The 19035-nt window shown below is 40.5% G+C and overlaps 1 protein-coding gene across 4 annotated transcripts; it reads left to right on the top strand.

The window, feature by feature from the left end:
* The first annotated feature begins 62 nt into the window (after window positions 1-62).
* Window positions 63-17394, top strand: fbxo43 (F-box protein 43). Of its 4 annotated transcripts, none has more exon segments than NM_200431.2 (8): window positions 63-220; window positions 2718-2993; window positions 5170-5356; window positions 9515-10042; window positions 11746-11939; window positions 14433-14535; window positions 15273-15428; window positions 16919-17394. In NM_200431.2, coding segments are annotated over 7 exon segments (1674 nt in total). In that variant the 5' UTR covers window positions 63-220; window positions 2718-2745; the 3' UTR covers window positions 17177-17394.
* The last annotated feature ends 1641 nt before the right edge of the window (window positions 17395-19035 follow it).

A 19035-nucleotide genomic window follows, 5' to 3' on the forward strand; every position in this document is an offset into this window, starting at 1 on the left:
TTTTTTTATTTGGATGTCTTGTTAGAGTTGTGTATTTGTTGGTGTTCTCTCAAATAAATAAATAAATAAATAAATACATGTCGTGTGTCTCTTTAAACGCTCGTCCAATCAGAACGCAGGGCTCGAGATTTGAAAGGTGGAGGTGCGCGGGCCGCCATTACTATTATCATCATCTCTCTGTGAACAGCCGCGGCGGCGGAATGAATCCCTGAACACACGCGTGAGTACCGAGCTGTTTAATCTCCGGTTCACCGGCACTGTCGGTCGCTCTGTCCGCTTGTCTGCCCTGCTAAACAGCCGTGAGGAGCCGCAGCTGAGCAGGTGTGTGTGTGTGTGTGTTTATGTGTGTGTGTTCGAGAGAGAGTGTGTGTGTGTGTGTTTTTGTCCTCGTACTTTGTCATGGTTCTGTCAGCAGTGAGGCGGCAATGTGCTCTGTCGCCAAACGGAGCTTTATAAACATTACCGTGCTGCATGTAAACCTCTTAAAGTACTTTTTAAGCGTGTCTACCGGGCGCGAGCACGAGAGTTGTTGTGCACGCGCATTTAAATGGGCGCGATGTTTGAATGTGCGAGAGGGAAAGCTGAGGAGGTCACCATGGCGACCGCAACCGCCACGCTGAGGGAAAGCGAGCTAAACAAACCCGAGGCGATTCAATATGAGAACTGCTGTCTTTATTCCTGCTATCATCACCATTATTATTATTATCAGTTCCATCACCTGCAGAGTTAGTCTAACCGAGCAGGTGACCTTTACTAGCCGCATCACCTGTATTCAAGTCGATTTTTCAGGTAGATTTTGACACTCAGGTGGCTGGAAAAACCTCCTAGGTATTAATTCTACTAGGTTATGATAATGTTGATGTGTATGATAATGTTTATTAGTATAATTTACTCCACTTTACTGATCTATGATACCTGATATACAGTATAAACACTACTTAATGTCTCTCGCTTTTCTGAACAGCTGCTTTAGAAAGTTCAGTCAACTTAAATTATGTGTTTAAATGTGAGGGGCCTTTTACACGACATAATTAGAGGTAAAGTTGGTTTTATATTCAGACTTTCCCCTTAATAATATAATTTCAGAAAAGTATTCTTCGCAAATTCTAAATTGGGAAATCATATTAGCAGCCAAATGATTATCAAAGTACAGCACTGTTTACAGTCAATTAGACAGTGTTAATGTTGTTTACAAGTCATACTGGCATGCAAGATCCAATATTCAAAGTATCATGGGAAACAATATAGAGACTGCTAAAGGAACGAATGTGCGAATATAAAAGCAACTTTACCTCAATTTACACGTCTTGTGTTTTAGATTAAATTTTTTAATTCTCTATTGAGTTGTTCAATTAAATGATGACTGATGTTTATCTGTTGATATAAACTGATGCTTTCAAAGCGATATTAATTTAAAAGTAAAGAAACGTCTGTATAATCTTCACAAAAGTTTATTACTGATTAGTCTATCTACATTTTCTCTCTTTTTCCATTATTTAATCAGTCCAGTTTTAAACACCGCTTCATTTACGCTCATCATGAATATCCCCAAACCTCAAAACCAACCTTCTGCAGCAGTTTTTCACGCTATATTGGATTGGGCTATACTGGATATTACTGTACTCTGGGGAATACAGAAAGAGGAGATAATATGATAAACTCAAAATGGCTTGTGATGCTTTGATAATATCGTGTTAAAATACCAAAGCGTATTGTTGGTTAACATTGGAGGTGCAGAGCCAAACACGTCTCACTCAGTTTATAGGACGACTAAATATTTTAACCTTACTTAAAGTGATTTGTTTCCATCCTTTTAATTGGAAACTCCCCAAACTAAAAGTAAGCCATGATCTGAAACGCAGTCATCCCGTGTGTGGGAAACAGCTGGATGGAATCCAGAGCTGTGTTATTAACAGGGATTACAGTTTACAGTGTCGTGTTCATCTGTGTGCACAACTCAGTGTTGTGCTGTAAATGAAACCTTAAAGAGATTATAATTGTCTTTTCCGCATCCTCCACTTGTTCCAATCCTGTTTGAGTTTCTTCTGTTTAACACAACGGCAGATGTACTGAATGCTGGAAAAAACATCCAGTATTGTTTGTTTCTGCTATGGAAGCTGCTTTTCCAGCATTTTTCTCAATATCTTGTTTTGTTTAACAAAAGAAAGAAACTCACCTTTACAGCTACTGAAGTGTGAGGAAGTTCAGCACATTTACATGTTTGCCTTTAAACACATTAGATAATTCCATGCTGTTTTAAATCAGTTTAATCTGTTTCACCACAATACTGAAAAGATTTCTTTGGTTTTACACTGCTGTAGAAGTATTCGGTGGATGTCAGGGTTTACTTATTTTTTTATTGGATTCACCAAAGTTACAAATGCCAATTTCACATCTGCCACATCCATAATGAAGCTTTGTGCTCATAAATGTAAACAATAATTATCTTTTGTTCCATAGAGACTAACTTCTAAATTTATTTATTATTACTAGAAAAGATCCTTAGTGTTTTGTCCTTTACAAGACTGAAATATCATTTATAATAGTCTTCTCTTTGATTTGGTGGAACCCTGCACATCTGTAACGCTGGATTTACAGTATGTACAGTGATGACCTTTCAATTCTTTATTTTGTATTATATAGCACAAAACAAACTAATAATAAATAAACATAAACAATAAATAAACTGAATCTTAGTTGTGTGATGTTCTCGTCAGCATTGAGTGTTTGAGTCCAGCTGAAGGAATGGAGTCCACACGGCTGAAGTCTGACGGATCCAGATATCAGAGCTGCCCCATGGAGCGGCTCTACACGCCACGGCCGCACCGCCATCTGAAGGGCACCAAGGAGAACCGGGAGCTGGGCTTGGCCACGGCTCCACACCGCAGAGACCCACGTGGCTCAGGGGACTCCAGCACTGAGAGCAAGAGGGAGCCGGCGCTAACCTGGTGCGAGACCCCAAAGCTGGGCAGGAAAAACACCTCGCTCCGCAGGTGAGCTGCTGCTGCGTTCAGATGTTCTTCCTGCAATCAGTACCTCACGCTTTTATAAAGATATCTGGCATTATCACTATACACTATACCTTCAGCTTAGTCTGATTTATCACAAATTGCTACAATGGAATGAACCGCCGACTATTCCAGCATATGTTTTGCACAGAGGATGCTTTTCCAGTTGCAACCCAGTACTGAAAAACACCCATACACACACACACACACACACTCATACACTACGACCAATTTAGTTGATCAGTTCCCCTATAGCGCATGTGTTTGGACTGTGTGGGAACCCGGAGCACTTGGAGGAAACCCACACCAACATGGGAAGAACATGCAAACTCCACACAGAAACCCGGGACTCAAATCAGAGACCTTCTTGCTGTGAGGCCACAATGCAAACCACTGAGCTATCATGCCACCCTTTTGTTTAAAACCTTTTTTTTTCTGTTGAACACTAAAAGGAGATATTTTGAAGAATGTTCGAGACCTGTAACCATTGACCTCCATAGTATTTGTTTTTCCACAATGGAAGTCAATGGTTACCTGTTTTCAGCATTCTTCAAAATATCTTCTTGTAGTGTTCAACAGAAGAAACAAACTCAGTGGTTTGGAAGCACTTGCGGCAGAGTAAGCGATGAGTACATTATTATTTTGGGTGAACCGTCTCTTTAAGTGTCCAAACATTTGCTGCTTTAATGAGCAACGACTGGAATACAGTAACCTGAATGTTCTATATTAGACACTCAAATGTTGAATAATGTACTGTATATTGATCAGGGCTCGAAATTGCGACCATTTTGGTCGCATATGCGCCCGAAAATTAATCGATGCGACCTCATAGTAAATTTGGTCGCATTAGTGCGACCTGTTTTGATTTTTTTTTTAAAACGTGCTGAATCGCTCTTCCCTGCCTCTATATTGGTTCATATTAGCTGTCAATCACCCAAGGCTTTTCACTGTTAGATGACAGGGAGGGAGCTTTTATGTCCACGGGAAATGCAAACGGCTAAAGAGTGAAAACTTAAAGCACACAGGTTTGCAAAGTGCAAACCCCACCTAAAGTTGAGGCGCAGATGAGAGCGATCATGACACGTGGTGAATATTGATCCGCCAGCTGAGATCAATCGAGTACGCGCTTCTTGGAGAAGGTGCCCGAATCATCATGCGTTGCATTCACTGCGTGTTCAGCGCAAATGTCCGCTAAAAGTCAAATCTAATACTGTATCATCGCCAAAGAAGCTCGCCTTTACTAAGTTAACGTTACACTGAAACTGCGTCTCATAACAAACAGCGGTATTACGCCGGTGCTCAACCTGCTCATAAATTGGGTCGGCTGACTCGCCTGCTTTTACACTAACACAGAAAAATGAAAATCAGCTCAGACGGAACATTTAAATTGACACAAACTGAAACCAAAACTTTTAAAGAGTTATAGAAGTGAGTTTACTTACTTTCTTTTGCCTATTCTTTCTTGAGGTGTATATATATTTTTTATTTAGTTAGGCTACTGATGACTGTTTTGCAGCTTTCAGCCTTGAATTTAATATTTTATTATAATCTTTTGTTTGTTTTGCAGCAGAAATATTATTTATTAAACTGACATGCATATATATATGCTGTTTAGCAGTACAAAATAAATATTTCTTACTGCAATGCTTCATTTTTGTTTGATGCAAACTATACAATTATTTTTCATAAAGTAACACTTTTTATAGCAGATAACCTACATTCATGCACATTCAAGGCAGCATGATGATGAGAAATGTAATTCATTGTTACTATTATTGTCATTTTCATCATCATTAATATTCTAGAATTATAATACATACACATTTTGGAATTATTGCACACAAATATCAATGTCATCTCAGCATTAATTATAGTTGTTTCTGGTTTTTGTTAGTCCTAATTGATGTTGTTTTAAAATACAATAAGTCCCTTAAAATACAATTTGCATTGGTGCTCAATCATTTTTGGTGGGTGCTCCTAAATTTTTTCTGGTGCTCCTAAATTTTTGAAGTTGGGAGCACCGGTGCTACCAAATAAAAAAGTTAATTTCGAGCCCTGTTGATGTACCCCTCATATAAATGCTGATATATTGCATTATTGATTATCCGCGTGTGTGTGTGTGTGTGTGTGTTTGTGTGTGTGTATGTGTGTGTGTTTGCAGGCGTCTGCTGGTCTCCCAGTCGTCCTCTGATGGCAGTAAAAGCAGCTTCACCACACCTGGAGAAACACACCTGAGCCTGAGTTTCGACTCTCCGGACAAGACCCCGAGCGGCCCGCTGACCAACAGCACACTCAGAGCAGAGCACAGCGCCTTCTCCTGCCACAAGAGGCGTCTGCTGTTCTCACAGGTGTGTGGGGTTACCTCATAATCACTGAAGTGCTTATCATGCGTACAGTACTGCTGCTCCAGTACAGGTGAAATCATGATCACTCACAGTTATTAAAAATGATCATCATCAGTGCGCTTATGACCATAACCTTGTGTAGATGTGTAGTTTTCCCCTGTAAATCAGGCTGATGTTTCACCTGTACGTCTCAGAGATCATGCAAGTCTTAATACTGAAGCAGAATGGGGCAACAAAGTACTCGCACTCACGAAACGAATAGAAGTACAACATAAATATATATGAATGAAACCGTTTGAGCATCTTCATCTTCACTGTGAGAAATAAACTGGATTTTTCTTACTAAAGCCATAAAGGTTTCAGGTCAAAAGCAGTGAGGGATGTTATCTCTCGTTTGATGATGATGATGAAGACAGCATGGTTTCCGCTACAGTCATTCCTCCATGCGCACACTGAATTGATCCCGCCACGGCTACATTACAGCGTGATCAAAACATTCAGCTGTTGTTTTTATAAAATAGCGGGTTACAATCGCACCAAAACATATTAAAGGCTAAGTGAATGATAACAGCGCAAACCTTTCTGTAAGCGCAGTAGTGCTGTGCGTCGTCTGTTTAACCCTTTAAGTGAAATGCTGACTGACTGACAGGTGTGTGATGCGTGAGGCCAGCAAACATGACGCAGTTTTCAGTTTAGATGAACACTGTTTCCATAATGAGGCATGGGCCGGTATAAGATTCTGACGGTGATAACCTTGGAGAAAAATATCAGGGTTTCATGGTATTGTGATTACTGCTCCAAAGTAAGTTTTAAAATAACTTTTTAAGTGTCTGGGTAAAAAACAACAACCTTTTCCCCCACTGAACACAGAATATTTCATTTTGAGAAACATTTAAAATATTTGGGAGCAGAAAATATTCTGCTGAAGATACTGCTGCCCTAAAAAACGAAATAAAATAGTTGTGGAAAACATGAAAAATACAAAAATACAAAAAAAATCTAACATGTACTTCAGGAACAGGACAACAGAAAACTTTGGCAGTTTTAAGTTTATTTATAAACACATTTGGAGAGGATCACATGCTCACATGACTGTTCACAGCTGTTCCAACTTCAGCTAATAACCGATTATCATATCAGACGATCCTTAACTCACTATAAATAACCAGACGTCCCTCTTCTTAATAGCTTCGTCTTGAAGAACCCCCCCACCCAACCCTACTTTCCCTCATTTCAAACGGGCGACACGGTGGCCGATGATTAGCGCTGTTCCCTCACAGCAAGAATGCCCCTGGTTTAATTTCTTTACAAACCAGGCAACATTTCTGTGCAGAGTTTTGCTCGTTCTTCCGGTGATCGCGTGGGTTTTCCCCGGGGCCTCCGGTTTCCTCCCACAGTTCAAAAACAAGCACCCTAAACAATTAATCCAAAATATTTTAGCCAAACTCTGAGTACACCTTTCAGCATCCTTATCTGACACAGGAGGGGGAGTCATCGAGATCTACCTGAGCTCAAACTCCCCTCTCACCTTGCAACAGGAGGTAGCCCAGGGCTCGAGGATCTTATAAGCTCATCTTATAAATCTTATAAGCGCAGGCTCAGGGACAGCACGCCAAACTAGCCTTATCAATCATCAGCTAAGGGTGAACTCTTGAAAACCGTGACTTTTCCAAACCGCGGTATATCATTAAACCAGTTATCATCCCATACCCATCCATAATTATACTTTATAGATGAAGGTCTGTGGTTCTGCAAACAACAAACAAAGACTTTCTTGCTGGAGTTTAAAGCTGCTTCACTTTACTTCAGGATGCAGTAATGCTGCTCTGTAGGTTTATTAGAGACATTCATAAATATTCCAAACAAATCTGATAAATGCTGGAGACGTGCTCACTAAATAAACACACTAAATCGCACTGCAGCAGTGTTTATTTGAGGGCACTTGTGAACAGAGGAAGTCAGCGCGCAAGCAAAGAAATTTGCATATTCCCAATACATAAATCCGATCTGGACTAGTAATACTGCACTCACGACATTGATCACTGAAATAACGGCATGGGTAGTTGGTAGATGTGTGTATAAATGCCTGCTGCCACAGCCGGAAAACATCCTAGAGGAAACTCTGTGCAGTCAGCAGCAGGAATACAGTCGCTGTCACTTTAAGAGCTGCACAGTTCATAGTTTCACCTTCACATGCCTTTTCATTCATTCATTAATGTGAATAATCACTGAGCATCCATATGAGTGTGCTGTGCTGGATCTCGAGGCTGAGCACATGCACTGAACAGCAGAGTTCTGTCACACTTAACAACATCAATGAAGTAAATGCACTGTAATAAATGAAGCACTGGCCAGAGGAGTGGATGCACACTGCTGAATGGGGCAGAATATTATTAATCTCCGTTATTGTTTTTTCATAATCCTTAAAGGCTGAAATTTAAATAGATTTTCGATTAACTGCGCCGCTCTAGTATTCGATATTAGGGCTGCTCGATTTTGGGAAAAATCATAATCACAATAATTTTGGTCAGAATTGTAATCACGATTATTCAAAACAATTACTGTTGAAGTCAAAATTATTAGCGCTCCTGAGATATTTTTTTTAAATAAATATTTGCCAAATTAAGTTAAACAGAGCAAAGAATTTTAACAGTATTTCCTCTAATATTTTTGTTCTTCTGGAGAAAAGCTTATTTGTTTTATTTTAGCTAGAATAAAAGCAGGTTTAAATATTTTGAAACTCATTTTAAAGTCAATATTATTAGCCCCCTTAAGCAATATATTTTTGATTGTCTGCAGAAGAATCTACTGTTATACAATGACTTTTCTAAATACCCTAATTAAGCCTTGAATTGCACTTTAATCTGAATGCTTGTATTTTGAAAAACATAGTAAAATATTATGTACTGTCATCATAGCAAAGATAAAAGAAATCAGTAATTAGACATGAGATATCAAAACTATTATGATCAGAAATAAGTTTTAAAAAATCTTCTTTCCATTAAACAGAGATTGGGCAGGAAAAGAGTTGCTAATATTCAGGAGGGCTAATAATTCTGACTTCAACTGCATACATACAGTTATTTTTCACCCTGCAAAGGAAAAAGAAATAAATACAATAGAATAAAAATATGAAACAAACTGTGCTTTAAGCATCTTCACCGTAAGAAAAACACTTTATCTACAAAAATCCTTCAGTCAAGAGCAGAGAGGGATTTTCTTGTTTTGTTTGATTAGTGCGAAACGCTGCCGCCTGTTTCGATTATTGTCACTTTAATGGTTTCTCTTTCACGTGTCTGTTGATTCTCAACTCGTTTATTACACAAATGAGGGTTACACCGCGATTTGACATCTGTTTGATCATTAAAGCGCTCGCGTTAAGATAACTTTAGATGTCTGCACTCCTCTGCTCGTCTAAGTGTCCAAATGAGACCGAATGCAGACTTTGTGCTTAAGTGTGTGTGCGCGCGTGTTGCACACACACTTAAGCATGAGGTCTTTCGCACTTTTGGTATATGATGCAATAATCGTTTATCTCGATTAATGGTTGTTCATAATCATTAGAAGCCAAAATCGAAATCGGATTTTTGATTAATTGCACAGCCCTATTCGATATTGACCCAAGCTGCAATTGAGCTTACTATAAAGTAATACACCAAGTAGCATTCTGGGAGACTAGCAGTATTCAGGTGCACATATTAAATACTGTAATGTAAAATACCACTGTATAGCCTTCATCGTGTGTGCGCGTGTGTGTGTGTGTGTGCGCGTGCATAAATACATTTAACCTTTATTAAAGTCACAAACTTTATAATGTCTTGTGCCTGGATGCTTTAAACTGGTGTGACATGCTTACAGTCACAGTAAAACACACAGATGATGAACATTTTAGTAACTTGATGGTTAAAATGGGCAGTGACTCCACAAATGAAGTGTCTCGTATAGGTCAGACTCCACATTGCAGATCTTGTGATGTGACTATGGTGAATGCAAACATTGCCATATCCATGCTGAAACCTTATACTGTGCCACTTTAATTGACAGCATGTCCAAGTACCCAGTAGTGTTGTATACAGTGTTTTTAAGTGCCCTCTACACTATATCAGTATTGTGTGTTGTTTCTGTATAAATATCTATCTATGATTATATGTCCATCTGCAGGCCGTCACGTCCACCCTGGAGTCGGGCCGGAGCGGTGTCTCTCTGACCCCAGAGTCGTATCAGAGCCGGTGTGTGGATGCGGAGCCGGATCTAGACGACAGCATCATCGCGGGTCCGCCAGGGTCTCCACAGGCCGAAATCCTAACACCGCTGCAGACCGCAGACGCCACACTGCTCACGCCGGCGCTGGAGGACAGCGGCTTCAGTTCTCTGGGTCTGGATAAATCCCATGACTCCTCAGTGGACCATGACGGGTCCTTCCAAGAGCTGGTGGCGCCGGCAGGCTCCAGCGGCAGGGAGAAGCGGCGCTCACGGCTGGAGCGGCAGCGGAGACTGTCCACACTGCGGGAGGGAGGATCCCAGTCTGAGGACGCGCACAGACCCCGACACGCACACACCTGTAAAGATGAGGTGTTCGAGGACGGGACGCCGCTGAGCGCAGCTACGCTGAAGATGGAGGAGCTGACGCTAACGCCAGCGCTGCAGGTGGTGCACGCCATCAGCACACGCGCACGCCAGCACAGCAAGGTACAGTCCGGTTCAGTTTCTCCACTGCACTTCAGTTTCAGCTTTCATTTAATGATTCTGGGGTGTCATGGTGGTGCAGTGGGTAGCACGATCACCTCACAGCATGAAGAACGCTGGTTTGAGTCCCGGCTGGGTCAGTTAGTGTTTCTGTGTGGAGTTTGCATGTTCTCCCTGTGTTGGCGTGGGTTTCCTCCGGTTTGCTGCAAGTATCAGAGATGAAAGTGTGTTTTGTACAGGTGGTTTGACAAGCCCACTCACCTGTGTAATGATGATGCACACTCCGTTTAAGGTTGCCATGTGGTGAGGGGAAGAGAAGAGGAGGTCCTGGTTTAGTTCACAGCGGTTCAGATGCTGTCAGAGGAGATGATGAGGGTTTTAGTTGTGGTTTGAATGATACAGTGAATCTGCAGTCTGTGTGCGGGAATGGGAAGATCATTCCACCAGTGAGGAACAGTGAATGTTAAGGTTCTGGAAAGTGACTTATAGCTAGGTCCACATGTAATCTGTGTGTGCTGAAATCTGCAGATATATAGCCCATCATTGAGCCTGTTAATTTACTTGTGTAAATGCGTGTAAATTGATACTTAATCACTTAGTTGCGATGCTCCCAAAATCGTTCCTCATATATCCGCAGATTTGATCGACGAAATGGCAAAAAAAGTGTTCAGATTGTGTCTGTCCCCACTCATAGCCTGTCTGTGATGAGAGAAACCAGTAAAACAGAGCTGACTGGAGGCTCCTGTAGACCCTCAGCAGCAGGTGGAGGTACTGTAGGAGGGTGTAGTGCAGTCAGTGTCTGTCCTGTCAGCCAGGGGTTCCCAAACCATTCAGCTCGCCACCCCTAAAATAACAATGCCAGTGACTCGTGACCCCCAAATTCCTCTGAAGAGGTTATAAATATACAAACGTTGCTCATACAACAATCCGCTTGTTAAGTGTGACGTCACGTGAAGCGGCTTCCGGGTCCAAGCGCTCTATTCAACTGAATGGGGAGACTTATGAAATGGTAATAATAAACATTTACAAAGTGATTTAAGCCTTTTGAAAATCACGATTGCAATATATATATATATGTCAATGCCTAATATCCGATGGCCAGAAAGTGATTAATTTTTTTATAATTTCTTAAATTTTTGATATTTGTTATGCAGCAAGCCCAGAGATTGTTGTGTACACTATGATTTTATATAAAATTAACTTTAATGTGTGATAGGAATAAAACGTGATCATAAACAAATGATTTCTCTACTGTGTGTGTGTGTGTGTGTGTGTGTGTGTGTGTGTGTGTGTGTGTGTGTGTGTGACTGCGCCATCTGCTGTTCTTTATGTAAAGTCACAGGCCAGATTTCTCCAACGCTTTCTCACCGCTATTCTATATCTTTGATTTGTGTGAATTTGTATTCTTTGTGCATTTCAGTTTGGTTTTGGTTCAGTTTGTAAGAGTTGGACCCTTTGTGTGTGTGTGTGTTGCTAATAGTCATGTATTTGTGAGATTGGGCTGGATTGTCCACCACAGAATTAGTGCTTTTTTCCATTTTTATATTCTAATTATTAGAATTGTTTTAATCTGATTGTTATTATTGGATTATTATTTTTAGTTTCAGCTGGTTTTAGTCTTTTATTGTGAAATGTTTTAGTTTTTCAGTTAATTAAAATGTTTGACCAACTGTTTTATTTGCATGTTTACCACTGTCCCGCTCCAGAACACCAGCCTGGAGGATCTGCTGCGCGTGCTGGAGGAGGACGCCCCCTACAGGCCCAGGCTGCCGCTGTCAGGGCTCATCGGCCGGAAGATGGGTCTGCAGACGCTAGATCTGATCTCTGAGCTGAGGAAGAGAAACCTGAGACACGTATTGGCGATCATCCTGAGTCTGCTGTCAGCCGCAGACATCTACCGGTACAGGAACACACCTCAGCATCACTATTGCAATATTCAGATCACAGCTCAGTCTGTCAGTCTAATTTTACCAGTCAAACACTGTATGACAGGGGTTTTCAAACTGGGGGCCGCCAGATGGCGCTAGGGGGGCCGCAAAAATTTTTTAGATGAGGGGTAATCAATGGGCCCACATGGATGAATTTTGTGTCCCGCATCATTCTGAAGGTTAATATATTTTTATTATAATTTGAGCTCAAAAGTACTGCAAAAATTAAGCCTTATGTCATTTAAATGCAGTTGACACTTTCGTGAAACAGGAAAAGAAGCGCAGCGGCCCGTCTCTGTGCACGGGGACTTTTATTGAATAAGCGCTTCTGGCCGGCCGCTTCCTGTGATTTTTGGCGCTTGTCTGCTGCACCTGACGGCGTTTACCTTTCACTTACGCTTACCTCTTTTACGCTAAACAACTAAACGAATGCTCGGGTCTATTTACTGACAATATTTCAGTTAAAATACATGATCAATAAGAACATTATTGGTGGCTGAAAGCACTTCCCTGTATATGGCTTGTGTTCCTAAGTAAGCGATCAGCTGGGTGCTGCTGAGCGCGCGCCTCTCTGCGCAGGCTTCACTCATGGGGAACAAATAGCATTTTAAAGACACGGCACAACATTGCACCTCGTCCACAGCGCGCCGCGACAGGCTTTACACTTTGCATTGTACAAATATCAGACGGTCCTCTTTGCAGCATGGCAAACAAACATATTAAACTTGTAAAGCAAAAACTGCTGCAATAACAATGAATGGAGCTGTCATCACATCAGCGAGTGCTCAGAGCTTCACTGTTACACAGCTGGATGAGCTCTGCAGTGGACCTCTTACTCACATTGGTTAATAACTGGATGATTAAAAAAACTAAATTGTATACACCCTGAATAAAACCACTATAGCCTTTAAAAATGATAATGTATCTGTTTGTGTTATGTTATAGGGCTAATTAATTATTAAATATTAAAATGTATTAGTGCTCTGTATCTAATGGAGCTCAACATATCTGATCAAACTTTAATACTCTGAATATAAATGCATTTATATTGTATTTATATTTATATGTAACTAATTTAAATGTAATGTTCAGTATTATTATTAATAGAACAAACTGGTATGAACATTTTAAAGTCAGCAAAGCTTCTAAAATTAAGCAAAGTAAAACTTGTGGCTCTTTGAACTTGAATACCCAATTCTAGATTGCATTTAGGAAATTATTTTTTTATCAGTGTAAGTCAGGATTGTGGACCTGAGTAAATTATGATGTGCACAAAAAAAAGGAATAACAATAAACAAAACACACTGAACCACTACAGCCTCCATTGTAGTATTGCTGGTTACAACAGTACAGTTAACTGTTAACAGCTGATGAATGACAAAACTCTTTAAAACTTTAAAGCTTTAGATACATTTAGACTCTCAGCTATAAGGGTAAATACAGAAGAGTCTAGCTGTGCATAGGCAGAATAAAAGCATAAAAATGGCATAAAAAACTGTGTAAACGTGACGACTCCAACACAAAATATGGCTTGATGAAATCCAGTGAGAGCAGACCACAATGAACACTGCGCATGAAGATTTGATCAATAGATTGAAGCACTGAAACTGTCAACTCAACTGACATCTTACAAAAACTAATCCAGATAATGAATAATATACATTTATTGAATAATATATAATAATATAAATGTATTGAATAATACATTTTTTTTTTAAATTAAGTACAGTTGTTAATTTGAGGGGGTGGCGTCATTTTTATTTTTTGGGGGTCCCCGAAAGAATTCGCCCATCTGAAAGTTTGAAAACCCCTGCTGTATGATACGCAGTGACATGCTCATACAAGCACCCGTGATCTTTAGAAGATAATAATCTAAATTCTGGAGAATATAAAAGATAGCTGTAGAGAATAACAGTATAAAACATTTAAAACTTTACATGTGAGGAGTATAGCTGTAGAGTATTGAACAATGTATAACATGTTTTATTTATTTTTTTAAGTAGTGCTGGGCAAAACTTTATCTCATCCAAAAAAAACGTTTTTGACCGTTTAAGTTTGTGTACTCTGTATATTTATGTCAGTGTATATATAAATATGGCATGCATATATTTGAGAATGTTTATTTGTATTCATATTAGAAATCAAATGTATAAATGATCCAAATTATATATCAATGCAAATATCTGTATGATGTTTTGCTGGGCTTAAACTAATTGTGATGAAATGCACCTATATTATGTCAAAATTAACTTTATATTTGGATGTGATTTAATCTTTGTCCAGCACTTTTAAAAAAGCTTGACTATACAATCAAGCATAGCAGTGTCTCTATGAAAGTGCCTGGTGCATATAGAGAGGAAAGAGTGCATCCTGCTGGTGGATTGTCAGGCACACTCAGAGCTACACCCTGTATGAGCGGAGTGTGTGTAATGTGTGTCTATAATAAAGCGTGTGACTGAGCACAGGTTCGGCCAGGTGTCTGAAGAGTGGAGCGACGTGATCTCCGAGGATAAAAGAGCAGCTCACAGGAGGAAAAACCACATCCGCGAGCTCAAGAGCCAACTGGAGGTGAACATCTGCACATGCGCTGCATTAGGACTGAGCAGAGTACTTGAAATACTGCACATTTGCATCAATAACTGCATAAATGAGTGATCTAGTGTACGAGTGTGTTTGTGTCTGCATCAGCTGTAGTTTCAGGTGTTTTATTTTTCAACACCGTCTGCATTTCTCTTTCATTACATACACACAGCACACAGCTGTCTTAGAATTGGGCCTACATGCAAACCAACTAATATCAGGCACTCAGCACCTAATATTAATATTGTTAAAGAAGGTTTAAAATGAATAATTTAGATTCTAAACCTAGTCATTTCATTGGAGTGCACAGCTCAGTGCTGACTAAGACCAAAGCAGACAGACGCCTGTTCACACAGCAGAATATACCTGACTTTAGCATTGCGTCTCAGGTAAAGTGTGATCATTTAGCATGTTTCTTAAATTCCACTAATCCTATTATTGTATTTTTATGGTTTAGAAGAGTCTAAAGCTCACTTCCAGCACCATTACATCTCTTAGTCATTGCAAACACATGCACTATTGAGATATTCTGATAATCGATGTGTTGTGCAGCTCTACTGCAGGCTAATGTAGAATCAGATCAGATGTATCGTGTGTGTGTGTGTGTGTGTGTGTGTGTGTGTGTGTGTGTGTGTGTGTGTGTGTGTGTGTGTGTGTGTGTGTGTGTGTGTGTGTGTGTGTGTGTGTGTGTGTGTGTGTGTGTGTGTGTGTGTGTGTGTGTGTAGGGTGGCAAACTGGCTCATGTTCCTGATGCGGACACCAGGGCGGCGCTGGCGTGCAGATCTGCTCTGGGCAGTGTTCAGGCTCAGGCCCGCACGCCGCACACACACACCTCTATCACGCCGCGGCAGAGCAGCTCCAAACACACACAGTTCCTGCAGGTGCTCTTCTCTATTACTGCACACACACACACACACACACACACACACAGCTAACATATGAAGTGTAGGGGTGTTTTTCATCCAGTATCAGTGTCTGATCAGCGCTCTATTCTGGGTGTGAGATTAATGCAGTGAGGGGTTTAATGATCAGGGCCTACATTAACAAACCATCCATCCCATCAGTAAGAGCTGTCTGGTTAGATGTTGAACAGATTGAGGAAATGTTCACAGTGTGTCTGATAATATTTGTTCTTCTGGAGAAAGTCTGATTTGTTTTATTTCGTTTTGTTTAAACAGAATTTTTAAGGCCAATATTATTCGCCCCTTTAAGCTATATTTGTTCTCTATAGTCTCCAGAACAAACCATCATTATACAATAACTTGCCTAATTACCCTAACCTGTTTAGTTCCCCTAATTACCCTAACCTGTTTAGTTCCCCTAATTACCCTAACCTGTTTAGTTCCCCTAATTACCCTAACCTGTTTAGTTCCCCTAATTACCCTAACCTGTTTAGTTCCCCTAATTACCCTAGTGAAGCCTTTACATGTCACTTTAAGCTGTATAGAAGTGTCTTGAAGAATATCTAGTCTAATATTATTTACTGTCATCATGACAAAGAGGAAATAAATCAGTTATTAGAGATGAGTTATTAACACTATTATGTGCAGAAATGTGTTGAAGAAATCTGCTCTCTGATAAACAGAAACTGGGGAAAATAAACAGGGGGGTGAATAATTCTGCCTTCAGCTGTGTGTTGACCAGATGATCCAGATGTCTCTCTTTGGAAAGATTTATTTAGTTTTGATTGATTGGGATGATTAAGCCTTTTTCTGAGCAGTGCATCTGCATAAAACATAACAAATATGACAGATTACTCATTAAAAAAATAAACAGCACGTCTAACAGCCTACAGGTACAGAAATGTAACCATCAAGTGGAGAAGAACATGCTCATCATTGTATTGATAAGTAATAATGGTATTAATTAGTAATAATATTTAATGACATCTTTAAATCTTCATCAATATAATGTGATGTGACTGTTGTGGATGCTGTAATATCGATGCTCATATAATACATTGTTCAGCTCTAATAATAAGAATAAACTTGTTTTGGCATTAGATTATTCGCATGTTTCATCCAATAGAAATCCTTAAAGTGGAAAAGCTTGACTGACTGCAGTAAAACAGTGACATTAGATTATATTCTGTATAGAGTATATCAATGTGTTAATCAATATAGCTTTATTAGTGCTTTAAAACTCCTGACACTCAGCACCTGATAACCAGCAAACTGAACTGAGGGAAATCCTCAAGTGTTCTGAACCATCCTCCTGACCTGCGCATGCACACACTGCCATGTGGATGCTGAAGCCAGATGATCTGCAGCATTAGTGCTCTGCGGTTTAGCAGACGAGTGTGATTTCAGAAGTGTTTTCCTTTTATTTCCATGATTTCTAACGTGTGTGTGTCTGTCTGTGTGTGTGTCAGGTGGCCAAAACTCTGTTCAGCGATGAGTTCCTGAAGGCGTGCCCTCGCTGCCAGCACCCGGCCGTGTGCCACCCTGTGCGTGCGGAGGGCGTGTGCAGCTGGAGCGACTGCAGCTTCCGCTTCTGCACGGCGTGTCTGTGTGCGCTGCACGGCTCCAGAGACTGCACACCGCAGCCGCTCACACGCAGACGCAGCCGCAGGACCGACACACTGCTGCCGGGGAGTGCGCAGAGCAAACGCAACGTCAGGAGACTGTGAGTGTGAGTGTGTGTGTGTGTGTGTGTGTGTTTTTGTGTGTGTGTATGTTTGTATGTGTGTGTGTGTGTGAGAGAGAGTGTGAGTGTGTTTTAATTATGAACTCGGCATGACTTTTGCACTTTTGTACAGCATCACTTCAGTCTTGTTTTGCATGTGTGTATGTGCTGCTCTACATGCTTTTATACATTGTTTTAAATAAAGACATTTTTACTCATCAACACGTTCTGCTGTATGCCTCACACTGAATCTGCTCAACTCCACTATTATTAATTATTATTATTATTATTATTATTATTATTGTTCATTCATTAATTTTCTTTTCAGCTTAGTCCCTTTACTAATCTGGGGTCGCCACAGCGGAATGAACCACCAACTTATCCAGCACATGTTTTACACAGCGGATGCTCTTCCACCTTGGTGTCGCACTGTCGCCTCACATCATGAAGGGGTTTCTGTGTGGAGTTTGCATGTTCTCCCCGTGTTGGCGTGGGTTTCCTCCAGGTGCTCCAGTTTCAGTCCAAACACATGTGCTATAGGGGAACTGATCAACTACACTGGCTGTAGTGTTTGGGTGTTTCCCAATACTGGGTTGCAGATGGAAGGGTTGCCGCTGTGTAGAACTGGAATGGTTCATTCCGCTGTGGCGCCCCCTGATGAATAAGGAACTAAGCTGTAGGAAAATGATTGAAAGCAAGTGTTGCGTTATTAATGCATTAATCCAGATGCAGATGTGTAGAGGAGTCTTCATAAATCACTGTTTAAGAGCAGTAAATCACACTAAAGGCACAGTTTCATGCTGGAAGATGTAAATTCAGTCATCAGCTCATCATCCTCCACTTGTTCCAAACCTGTTTGTGCTTCATTCATCTGTTGAATATGAAGGAAGACATCCTGAAGCATGCTAAAACCGCTAACCACTGACTTCCAGTTAATGGTTAATAATTTCCAGCTTACTTTAATATTTAACCCTTTAAAGGGTCACGAAACACCAAAACACATTTTTTGAGCTGTTGACAGTGGTATATGTGTCCCACACTGCTAAAAACACTATTAGGACACCTATATTTCACTAAAAAGTGTAAATTGGTTGTTTTTGCGTTATTTTAAGCAAATTCGTACTTCCTGTTTGAAACGAATTTTTGTATCTGCGTCACGGTCATGAGATAATAGCGTGTATTCCAGCGTGCAGACTGGGCGTCTGTGCCAGAGTGAGTCTTATTACGTCTTACAGTGTGCTGCATTAATGCATGAGTAAGGCTTGGGTCAAACCAATCAGCGCACTCTAATGTGCAACTTCATTAATATTCATTACTATCACCGTGTTTTCAGGACAGAGACGCCACGTTGTGTTGGCAAAACAAGCGTGAAGTGTTGCTTTTATAGTTTGCTGCAGTTAAGTTTCGTTTTCATTTTCTCTCTGTGAGAGCTCAGACTCACGTGTGGATTACAGTGTACGCGACGCGCGACAACAATAACTTACGTGTCTAAGGAGGATTATTGTTTACCTGAGAGCTGTTCTCATCTGCAAACGCTGGGATCTGGAATCGTTTGTAGTATTCTCTTCATAAAGACGCGGCTCTAGTTGCTGGTGATTGTCCTGTCTCTACAGATTTGGTAAGTGAGCGACCAGTGCTCTTTGTTTATTCAGTTTGTTCGTATCTAACAAACTATTGCACAGAGTGTAAACAAGTTAGCACCACAACCAAACTTTAACCTCGTGTAGTGTTTTTACCGCATTTAGTGACCGGAATAACACGCGCGGCTTTCTGACACTACCTGCCGTGTGCATCTAAGTTTCCGGGAAATGCAGAGGTTTTTTTTCTCTCATTCGCCGTGCGGTATCAAACATTGCATGAAAA

The sequence above is a fragment of the Danio rerio genome, chromosome 16 (assembly GCF_052040795.2).
Source record: "Danio rerio strain M-AB ecotype USA chromosome 16, GRCz13ab, whole genome shotgun sequence".
NCBI classification, from domain to species: domain Eukaryota; kingdom Metazoa; phylum Chordata; class Actinopteri; order Cypriniformes; family Danionidae; genus Danio; species Danio rerio.